At 42.5% G+C, this 12066-nt stretch overlaps 1 protein-coding gene and 1 long non-coding RNA gene across 2 annotated transcripts; one reads left to right on the top strand and one right to left on the bottom strand.

Annotated features, from left to right (window-relative positions):
• The first annotated feature begins 4485 nt into the window (after nucleotides 1-4485).
• Nucleotides 4486-8095, top strand: selenop (selenoprotein P). Its single transcript, XM_084690606.1, has 5 exons — nucleotides 4486-4594; nucleotides 5241-5471; nucleotides 5643-5855; nucleotides 6167-6284; nucleotides 6368-8095. Exons 2-5 carry the CDS (start codon nucleotides 5269-5271, stop codon nucleotides 7016-7018), a joined length of 1185 nt encoding a protein of 394 aa, XP_084546732.1. The 5' UTR covers nucleotides 4486-4594; nucleotides 5241-5268; the 3' UTR covers nucleotides 7019-8095.
• Nucleotides 8096-10982: 2887 nt separating this feature from the next.
• On the bottom strand, nucleotides 10983-11810 carry LOC146232727 (uncharacterized). Its single transcript, XR_014742284.1, has 2 exons — nucleotides 11458-11810; nucleotides 10983-11223 (listed from the first exon to the last, which is right to left on the bottom strand). It is a non-coding gene; the product is annotated as an uncharacterized LOC146232727 (long non-coding RNA).
• Between the last annotated feature and the right edge of the window lie 256 nt (nucleotides 11811-12066).

The raw sequence follows: 12066 nt of genomic DNA, 5'->3' as shown, positions 1-12066 counted from the left end.
GGAGGAGCAGCACAGACCCTGGTGAGACTCACTGGTGTGTGTGTGTGTGGAGAAAGATGGAAGCAGTATGTAGTCTATATGCATAGTCCTGTTGACAAGCTCCAAGAGAGACTATTCAAGGACAGAAAACTCAGCACATGCACATGACCGCTCAGATCTTACTGACAATGATTAACGCGTTCATCTATGTTGATGTGTTACATGATCGCGTGTGTGTGCGCGCTCTCTTCCCGAGCAGGTTCGGCCAGAGAGGAAGAGGAGTGTGAGCCCGGAAACTCCGTTCCTCTCTCTATCCCCCCCCCCCTCCCCCAAAAGGCCAGTGGGTTGGCCAGTGAGGTGGAGGATGTGCTGACCCAGGATTCTGATTCAAACTCTCACAACGTCATCGTGGAGATTGAGGTGGAGTTTGACGCGTACAGCCAGGAGGACAACTCTGATGAGGACCAGGTACACACTCACCTGGAGCTAACTAACGGGAGGGAAGGATAGAGAGAGAGGGATGCATCCATGGATATATGTTGACATCTAGTTGTTATATTGCTCAGTACGCAGTTTGTAAGTCACTTTGGAGAATTGATGGATACATATACATCATCCAGTAGTGGCTAAAATAACATGGAAGACAGAGTGAGAGAGGAATGGATATACATTCAGCACCCCCTACTGGCTAAAATAACTAGTGGATGATAGATGTAAACAGAAAGCTATATGGAGTGATAGGATAGATGGATAAAAGCGTTCTCTATTGCAGCCTTTCAGTCCTGACCCTCAGTGCCCCCCGGCTCTGCATGTTCTAGATGTTTCTGCTCCAACACACCTGGTTCAAATGAATGAGTCGTCAAGCTCAGGGAAACATCTTAAACATGCAGGGCAGGGGTCCGGCATTGAGAGGCTGCTTTTATTGGTGCTGTATGAAACTGCAGTTAGACTAATTCTCCTCAATGCTTTCTCCTCGATCCACTCCACTCCGCCGCCCCCCCCTCCTCTTTCCTCCCCCCCCCACCCACTCTGCAGGTGTTTAAGGTGACCATCACTGAGGCTGAGGAGGATGACTTTGACGAAGACACAAGCCCGTCTAATGCATTATCATAATGTTTGGAATTAAAAAAATAAAAAATACTTTCAATGGCAGCAATGAGGGAAATTAGTGATTTTGTTCATGTCTTGTATTGTAATGCTCCTCCTGCAGTCTACAGCCAGCAGAACCACCAACCAAAATGCAATTTATTTCCTGCTCTGCACACGATGGCGACGGCTGATAATGTCACCAGGAAATATGAAGACTGCTGGGATGCGATGCGACCAAACTGCCTACTATTTATGTATATTTTGTGTTCTCGGCACCCTTAAAAAAGTAGCTCCACTTCATCCTTCACAAAGTCATCCTTCAACAATTTTTGATTGGAGCAATTTATTTTGGCATAGTATCGTTTTTGTGAGTGTATGTGTGCATGTTCATCTGTTTGTTTGTGTGTGTCCGAAATTATCTATTACTTTTTTTGTACACTGTACTTCATGAATGTTCCCATCAGTAGATCAATACATACAACGTTCGATGGAGGAAGGATGACGTGACCTCTCCTCTTTCCCTTCTTCTCCTCACCAAGAAAGCACAACAGAGGATGCGCTTCCTACAGCAGCTGAAGAAATTCAACCTGCCAAAGCCAACGATGGTGCACTTCTACACAGCCGTCATTGAGTCCATCCTCACTTCCTCCGGCACCATCCGGTACACCTGACCTCTCTCCTCTGCACTTCTCACCTCCTTTTGGGCCAGCAGGTGTTGAAGCCAGGCTGGTGCCAGGCTGGTTTATGTACAGGCTAGTTTGCGTAGTGGAGCAGAGGGGTGATCAGGCTTGTGTCTCGTCTCGCAGTCCTGCCTGCCAGGAGGCATGAAACAGCTTTATTAAGGCTGTTCAATGCAGACATTACACTGTCCTCTAACCTTGGAGAGCACTCTGTATACCCAGCTCTCTCGCTAACACAGTGTGCAGGTATTTGCGTCAGTGTGTCAAGGTGGACACCAGCATTTTACACTTGAGGCAAATCTCACACCCACAGTAGACCGGTGGGGCGGAGGGACAGGGTGAAAGACAGCAGGGTGGCAGGCCTCACATCTCCAGGAGGGAGATATGCAGCCATGAAGTTCAACTAGAAAGCTTGCAAATCCCAAAGAAAAAATGTGCACCATGTTATCTTCCTGTACCAAAGCAGTTTGTGTGGCCCAAAACCTTTGCTTGCTCCCCTTCCATTCTCCCTCCATCCCTGCCCTCCTGCCCCATAGACTCGCTCTTATCTTAATTAAATGTATTCATTTAGCAGACGCTTTTATCCAAAGTGACTTCCAAGAGAGAGCTTTGCAAAAAGTGCACAGGTCAATGATCATAAACAATGCGATCCCAAACAAGTCCCAAACATTGCGGCTAGACAAAAACTTGAAGCATACATTGTGAAAAGCAAATCAGTGCCGATGGGTAGAACCAGAAGAGCATGTAAGGAGTCAGATGGCTGAGCGGTTAGGGAATCGGGCTATTAATCAGAAGGTTGCCAGTTTGATTCTGACTGTGCCAATGATGTTGTGTCCTTGGGCAAGGCACTTCCCCCTACTTGCCTCGGGGGAATATCCCTGTACTTAGTGTAAGTTGCTCTGGATAAGAGTGTCTGGATAATGTAAATGTGTTTAAATAAAATTACAATTAAAAAACATGATCCTCAAATTAAATTAACAATAAAATTATTTGTGAACATAAATTAACAATGCATTTAGTTCTGAATCATATATTTTTGCTGTCAAGCAGATCAGAACCACTGTTGTTAAAAGGGCAGGGCTCCTTTAAGAGATTGAGAAGGTAACTGTAGTGCAGAATATTGTAACATTGTAGATATTAAATTCATAGCAACTTGGATAATATGTTGTTCCTGTATATGAAAATTGCATGTTCTTGTCATGGAGAACTTACTATCCAGAGCCCGACAAATCAACAGCGGTGGGACACTTAAGGTCATCAATCCATTTTCAACTGGGGCCAGTGCCCATGTGGTTTTCCCCCTGGCTTCGAACAAGGTCCAAGGACTATTATCTAATGCCAACTCATCTTTTAAGCAATGCCAAATTCTCTTAGTATATTACCCTAAATGACCCCTGACTGCCTTAGCCAAACATAATTGGTGCTGACATTTTTGACAATATAGTTATACCTATTATCAATGTGTGTGCAATGTGGCTTGGCCTAGTGTAAGCCAGCACCCTGAGGTAAACTTTATTGGTAGCCTTTTTTGTTACTGGTGATGGAGTTGCCGATCACTAACATCTGAGGATTGACACATCCCGAGGGTATGGCGTGCTTGGCCTGCTTGGAAAGCCATAGAGAGGAGTGAAACATTTTCAAAGTAATGGAATGCTTGACCATTAAAGGGAAAGGATGGGCATCAATCCCAAAAAGGTATAGCATCAAACTCGCAGTGCTGTGAGTGCGAAACCGGCGGGGATGATTCTGAATCTTACCTCAGTCTAAATTCCCAAGCGGTGATGTCCCATTACATCTAAAGTTACTAACTTTTTCTTACGTGACTGGACATTACTTTTTAGACTCAACTGCTAATGTTGGGCATATAGGGCAGTGTGTGTGATTGCAGCCTACTTACCTAGGTTGTGATGTATTTAAGTATGTCAAGAATCCGTCAGGGTACCTCACTTGGCCCATGTCAAATATCAATACATCATGTATTCACTATTCACGAATATGCATTGTTACATTGAGTAATTTCCCACAAAACTTGTTCTGTAGGCCCCCCACACAGAACCTGGTCTCCGTTTGATTTGAAATGGGTCAGTGATTGGTTCAAAAATCATGCTTGGACACTATCAGGATTTTAATCACTAATGTTCTGTAGACAGTTAACTATCAGTTGACTTTGCCTCCTAAGGATCACTAAACACTGGACCTTGGGTTTTCCTATGCAAGGGATTTTAGATTGTACTTTGTCCTTGCATGCAGTTATGCTGAGCAATAACAGCTCAAATGTGTATATGTGTTCTGTAATAATTGTACTGCAATTACATTTTTCCTAAAGATTCTGTTTTTCTAATCATTTGATAAGAAATTCTGGTCCAAGGCTCAGTTTTTAAATCAGTTAGCCTGGACCTAGCTATTCTGTGGGAGACTGCCCAATGTCTTAGAGGAATGATACTGATCCATCCAACTCATGCAGAAGTGTAAAACAAACAAGATATGGTGCGATAAAATTTACATGGAAATGGGTTCGCTTGATAGTTAACACATTTTATTGTGAAATTGTCTGAATATTGTTGCCACCTTGCAAACAAAACGTACAGTGGGGTTAGTAATGTCGGTAAAAAAAAAGAAGTAATATATAATGAGTTACACAAATAACTGAGCTATAACTAAATGAACTCGTGCACAAGTGCAAGAGTCAGCAGAAACACAGAAACCATGCTGAACTTTGTCCTCCTTTTTCTGTCAGGAAAACAACAGGCGTGGTATAAAAAGGGGGAGCGGGGGTTTGGGGTTGTTTTTGTTGGAATAGCTGCTTCAAGAAGGAACAGAGTAGAGGAACACAAATTGACTACTTTGTAAGTAATAACATTGTTCAACAGTTACTTTACTATGCATGCTAGGTTTAGCGCTTCTATTGTTTGATAAATCGTACTTGTTTAATTGTGTAGTACATTTTCTGCTTTTGGTAGACTCGGTCCAAAAGGCATGTATTATTGTTTGAGAATATGGACAATTAAAGGATTAATCATTTCTTAAATTTAAACAATTTGATAAGAAATAGTAATAAGTTTAATTAGAAAATATCCAGCTCTTCTCCAACTGTTGTTTAAATATGATTTTAAAAATCCTTTAGTAGAATTTGGGTTTGTTTGAATGGGAAGTATTAGTTTGAAAAACAATTGGTTTACTGACTTGTACACTTAAAGATTGTTATAATGCAGACTGATCAAACTTAAACTGAATACATAGCCTGAAAAACAAAATGAATGCTGCATTTTCCTGATTTGGATAAACCCTCGAAGACACATTTGTTTGTCTTTTCAAGTCTTAATGAAAGGAGAAGTTTGTAAATTGTCATGTGGAAATTAGGTCAAAACTTCACCAAAATGTTCATTCCACTTTCATGCTGCATGTTTGACTTTACTTTCCCTTATTTTCTTTTACCCCTCCCCCTCATCCTCCTTCTTTCCTCCCTTTGCTTCAATTCCTTTCTGGGGTCAGCTGTTCGAGCCAGCGTTAACGCTCAGCCATGTGGGTGTGGCTGAACCTTCTCTTGGCTCTCTGCCTGCTCCCTGGGGGCGGGGCAGAGAGTCAGGGGGAGGGGACACGCTGTAAACCTCCACCAGATTGGAAGATTGGTGAGGTGGAACCAATGAAGGATGCAATGGGCCAGGTGACAGTGGTGGCTCTTTTCCAGGCCAGCTGATTATTCTGTTTGGTGCAGGCATCACGGTATGTTGTCCACCATGTTGACAAGAGTGCTACAAAGTGTTACAAAGTAAAAGTAAAATGCGTGTTAGAAAGAAGACTTGTAACATGAATCATCATCGTACCACATTATTTTCCTCTTCCCTGTCTTATTGTCTGAATTTGAATATGCCCTTCTCTCATTCCTGGGAGTAGCATGGATGGGCTGCGCCAGACGTTGGAAGGTCAGGGTCTGGAGAACATCACCTATATGGTGGTGAACCACCGGGGGGAGCAATCACAGAGACTACACAACCTGCTGCGGCAAAAGTTGTCGGAGAATATCACCCTGTACCAGCAGGAGTCCGACCAGGCAGATGTGTGGCAGGCGCTGGCAGGAGACAAGGATGACTTCCTCATCTATGATAGGTCCATTCATTTTTGGTTGATCCATTTGAGCATGATTTTGCCTAGCATCATAGTCAAGGTATGGATGTGATCATGTTGACTAATACTATTTTCACAGATATGTCAACACAGCAGTTGCCAGATAGACTGCATGCAGTTATTCTGCATGCAGTCTGAAGATAACAAAACCAATGGATAGAGACAGAATAAGATATAATAGAACAGAACTACAGACACTGTGAATGTGTACATAGCGACGCGGTCAGCCTTTCAGTTTTCAAAGTCAAGATAACCCCCTCTAATCTCAAATCTTCCTGCATCTTGTCTTCCAGGTGTGGCCGTCTCAGCTATCACATATCCCTCCCCTATTCCGTTCTGGGGACGCCCTATGTAGAAAATGCCATTAAGGATACATACTGCAAACGCGTTTGTGGGGACTGTAGATATGAGGTAGGTCATACACACACGCACACAAGCGCGCACACACACTCACACATTGCTAAAACTGACACTCTTCTACCTCTGTCTCCCAGAGCTCTGAGTTTCCAGCAGAGTGTAACAGGACAGTGGAGGTCAAGCCTGAGGATGCGGAGACTCCAGATACCAGACACCAGCACCAGCACCACCATCACCATCACCATGGTGTCGGGCAAGGGCATGGCCACCACGGCAATATGGGGAATAGAAAGGGGCACAGTCACCATGGTGACAGGAGGGAAGGGCATGGGCAGGGTCATGTAGCCTCTCGCTTTGAGAATGAGGAGAAACAACAACATCAACAGCAGCCCTTTCATTTAGGCCAGGAGCGTGTGGGTCAACAGGCCGTGCATCAAGACCAGTTGCAGCTTGGACAGACGCACCAAAGAGCAGAGGCAGGGTTAGTGATGCAAAGGCCCTGAGTGACAGGGAAAGCCAAGTGCAAGTCCAAGCACAGCTGACAGCTGAGGGCAGACTCTGAAAACCAGGCTGGTCCGAAGACCAGTTGATGCTGACACTGACGAAGGCTCTTTGGCGACGAGGTCGATGAGCAGCCAGCTGGTCTCTGACACTGTGACGAGGCACTTCCAGCCTCCTGACAGTGACAAAGGTCAGAGGGGGACTCCACTCATCAGATCAGGGAGACTTGACAGTGACGTTTGCCCCCCGCAGACTGACTGAAGCCCCAGCCAGCCAAATGAGACTGACCCACGGGCATTGAGGGGTGAGGCTGAGAGCAGCTGTAAGCAGGGCCATCGTTCTGCTACATTTCCAACTTTTGAAATCTCAACCCTAGGGTAAAGTGCTCTTTTACCAACTAGTATTACCCTGAGGTGATGCAATGGTAGCTGACAGAGAGAGAGGGTAGAGAGAAGATAAAGGGTTCCAACAAAAGGCTAGTGATGGTGTGGAAATAAGATTTCCTCAGAAAGTGCACTGCTTCTCTCTGTCAGTGTGTCGGCCTCATTCCTCACCAGGAGTGGAAGGGAAGAAGGGATCATATCCATGCTCTGACTCCTCCTTTGTGTTCTCTCCATACGTAATGAAGGCAGGTGCAGAAACTATGTTCTAGCGGCGTTTGCCAGATGTCAGAATGAAGAGAAGGGAGGGAAAGAAAACATGGACATTGTCACCCTAATAAGGAATTATAATGTTGAATCCAATAACTTTGGCATATGGGGAAAAGCAACTAGGAAAAAATGAATCCCACCATTATGTAGTCTGGCAGAAAGAGGTGTCACATTGAAAACATATATTTTCCCCTTAAATACAATTGTTATTCTGTTGGGCAACAAGCCCAAGGTCCACTCTTTTTTATTCTATGTTATTTTCTCTCTTTGAATTATAGTCAGCTCATGTACATTTTTCAATAAGCTTGGAATTATGTTTCTGATTGTCAACATTTTCTAGTATAGTGTTTTTGTAGACAAGCCTAAACACTCAATTTCTCAGCTGCACAGTGTATGGCTCACGGCTTGATCCATACAATAGCCTAGTATGCAACTAACACATTTTTTAAAGCATGGCATATTTTGCTAATATTTCCTACAAAACACCATGAAAGAAGTTGTACTCTTTATGTCATGCTTGAAGTGAAATAGACTGAAAGATTTGAATATTGATGAACCTGTACTTAATGAAGGTATCTAAGGGAAGACAATTGTCACTTAGAGAACCTGATGTCTGCACAGCAGATGTTCACCAGTGTTTGAGGAATGTTTGGAAAAAGGTAAAACTGAAATGACTGAATAAAGATGTTCACTTTGTTCTTTTCATCAACTATACACTGAGTGTGTGCGTTTGTGTATGAGAGTGAATAAGGGGGAGAAACTGAGAAAATACTCCAGTTAGTTGGCCTTTTGGAGAGACAAAGTTTCATCAGATATTCCTGGGGAGCTTTCATGTATGAGGATTTTAATGATTTTAGCTTACAATATTTAATCACTTAGCAAAATTGTACAATATTACGGTTGCTTGAATATATCCACAAATTTCTTTAGTATAATTTTCGTGGTAGTGCCAACAGATGGCGTGTCAGTTTCATAAGATATCTCACATACCAGCCCAATCTGACCTCAATTATGACAAACATTTTATGTCCCTCGATTTTGTATACAGTGCCCTCCATAATGTTTGGGACAAATACGTTATTTACTTGATTTTTCTCTGTACTCCACTGTTTTACATTTTAACCAAACAATCAAACAATTCCCTAAAGTGCACATTCTCGTGTTTAATTAAACGTATCTTCATACATTTTGGTTCAAACATTACAACACCTTTAAACCATAGTCCCCTCTATTTCTGAGAACCAAAATGTATTCCAGATTTAGTAGGATTTTTGTTGTTGTTGAAGCAATATGTTTTGGATCATTGATGTGCTGTAAGACGAACCGCCGGCTTTAAGAGCTAAGATGTTTCTATACACTTCTGAATCATTCTACAACTGCCATCATCAATAAACATGAACGAGCCAGTACCTGTGTCAGCCATACATGCAGGCCACAACAACCCCCACTATGTTTCACAATGTGGTGAAGTGCTTTTTTATTTTACCAAACATTAAGCCATTGCCCTTGCTGTTTCATAACATGACATTCCTGAGAAAAGTTATTCCAGAGATCCAGATAAAGGGCAATAATAAACTACACAAGACAAAAAAAACATATCTTAGTAAAAAAAAAATCTAAAATTATGAATTTCCAAGGTGGCCGACATCAAAGTTGTCATTGTGTGTTTGTGGTCAAAAAATCTCATCACCACCTTCAGCAAGGACTTCCTGCTGCCCAGGCCGGGTTGCCAAATATGCGCTCATGCAGGTTAAAAAGAGGGGCTACCGGTTGTCAATCAAATAACCAGAGAAATATGCATGAGGGAAATACATTTACATTTAGTCATTTAGCAGACGCTCCTATCCAGAGCGACTTACAGTAAGTACAGGGACATTCCCCCCGAGGCAAGTAGGGTGAAGTGCCTTGCCCAAGGACACAACGTCATTTGGCATGATGGGGAATCGATCCAGCAACCTTCTGATTACTAGCCCGACTCCCTCACCGCTCAGCCATCTGACTCCCAATTACTTCCAATTGAGTCAATAAACAAACCATACCTACTAAAGTATCAAGATTTACAGCATTCACAGTATCTATTAATATGCAGACAATGTACTGTACAAGGTATTTTATGATGTATGAGTGTGTATAGGTGTAAGAGTCCAACTAGAAAAGGAAACTCTACTCAACTGAAGGAACAGAAAAGAGATTGTTCTGCAACCACATAGCCTCAGATAGCTGCCCCTATAAGGAGACAACGTTGACTTTTAGGCCTCTGCAGGATATAAGTCTTCTTCCTAACTAAGACACTCCAGACACCATTTGCTTCAGGCAAGGATTTAACCACACCATCAATCTAAAGTTCCTTGGTGCTTTTTCATCCATGATGACGAGAAGGTCTCCAGGAGTGAAGTTTCTCTTTACATTGTTCCATTTGTCTCGTTCCTGCATGAGGAGAAGGCATCTTCATCCATCTCTTTCAGAATAGGTCAGCTATACATTGCACTTGCTTCCATCTCCTTCATAAGTACACATTTCCTTTCTGACTAGTCCAGGTAGCATTGTTAGCTTGCTCTCAGGGAGAGCAGAGGGTTCAGAGTGAGGTGCTCCAGGTTGTTTTGGCCATTTGTTCTACTTGATCTGTCTTTCAGAATAGCTTCCCCCTTACACAAGACCGTCTGTAAAGCTGTTTCCATTATTGGCTTTTTATAGGACTGAATCTTCTTTACTAGTTGAATGAGCCATACTCCCACCATTTTAGGCTCCAAGCGAGGGTTGAATGTCCATTTTATTTTTCCATGCATTTTGTATTTTTCCATGAATCAGCCTGTTTGAGAGCTTCTCAAATCATGTTTTTAATTATCAAAAATATAATGTGGGCCAAATGTGGGGAAACATCCTTGTTCCAAAGTATTAATGGCAAATACTCTAGTAGTGTCCATCTTTGAGGGTTACTGAACTTGATGCACTCAGCGTCAACATGTGATCCTCAACTGGCATTTCCCTTTTCTCCTCGTATTCTTTTTCAAGAAAGTGGTTATAGTGCTGAACCAGGAGTTGATCTACATCTACAATTTATATTCGATTGGCAGTTAGTCAGCCTTTCCATTCTCATTACTCTTGGCAGAGCAAGAGTTAATCGGATCATTCACCACCCATCGCAAAAGGGTTTTTACTGCGTAAGGTTTCTAACCTTGGTTATTTATAATCTCCCAAGGTTCCATTGCTTTGGAGCATTTCCTCCAATCAGGAGCTCCACTTCACCTTTGGTGTCCTTTATATAGGGCCATCTGTTAATGTCTTCCTGGGTACCAATGTTCTTTTTGGAAACTGGGATTTACATTGATAAACCTTGGCAATCCAATTAATGTCACCTTCCAAGTTTGTGAATCTCAAGTCCCAATAGTTCATAGCCAGGTAGGCCTTTTCTGCCACATCTTGGTCTTGCAGCCAATCACAGCCAAATGTCCCTGAGCTACCGTTGTCAAGAAAAAGCATAGATAACAACTGCCCTTGTTTCCTTTGCTACTTTCAGTTTCTCAGGGACAGTTGGGATGTTAACCCATTGCAATAAATCAAAGGATGTTTACCCGAACAACATAAACATAAAACACTGATATTGGATATATTGTTGTTTTAATCACTTATTTTGAATGAATTGCTCCCTTAGACAGCCTTCAGTATGGGCATATAGCTGTCACTGTTAGTGACCATTGGAAAGCATGAACATATTTTTTGTAACGTAAATTGAAATTATGTTTCAGGAGATTTTGCTCAACCGTCTCTGGAGGAGGGGATCCCTCACTGAATTGCTCCTCCCAAGGTTTCTTAAATGTTTCTCCCATCTCCACAACAGGAGTCTGTTTTGAAATCAACAAAAGGTTATATCTACAAATATTGAAAGATAGTTTCAAAAATACCCCCTCTCACCCAAGCTTGCTCTCTGTAATGTATCTGAATTGCCATTCAGACTGAGCATCTTAAAAGGTCAATCTGCTGGCTGAGGTAATAAACGATGCTCGGATGAGCTGCTGGCGTGGGCGTAATTGTTCTGAAGATCCAATAGTCGGGAGCACAGACCTATGGGTAATTACCTGCAATGGCCCAAAACGAAGGGTCTGTGAGTGGCTAGCTCTCTGATCCAATCAACCACACACAGAGCAGAGCGGTACACAAGCTCATTCTAATTGTCCGATCTGCTTTCCCTCCGACACACAGCTGCTTGCTCAGCGCTTCCCAGTCCACTTAGTCCCAAAAAGGGGGAAAAGGCAAGTGACACACACGCACACAAACACACACACATTTGAATTGCTCTCCACCAATCTCTTACTTAGACACGTACAGAGACAGCCCTACACATGCTGTGCTGGACCTTTGCCAAATCAACAGTCTCCACCGTCATAGTACATTCAGAACTGATCAGAACTGCCTCTCGCAGTGAATCATGTTGTTGTTCTTCTTTCAGCATATTACATAATTACAGAGAAGAACACTAAATGCGCCAGTATGAACTTAAGGAGAAACAGTTATAAGCAGGCCTGCATTGGTTTTGTACATAGAAACAAATCATCATTGAACAAATTACATTTGGGATTGTAAAAATATATTAAGCAATGATTGGTAACAGGCAAAAGGGTGTCTAAATATACATATTTATTGTTTGACTTTTTGAAAGTAACTTGACAAAAACCAAAACCAAATGC

Source organism: Hypomesus nipponensis, chromosome 24 (assembly GCF_054491055.1).
Source record: "Hypomesus nipponensis isolate SF chromosome 24, ASM5449105v1, whole genome shotgun sequence".
NCBI lineage: Eukaryota > Metazoa > Chordata > Actinopteri > Osmeriformes > Osmeridae > Hypomesus > Hypomesus nipponensis.
The sequence above is the reverse complement of the archived record's forward strand: the minus strand, read 5'-3'. Positions and strand labels throughout refer to the sequence as shown.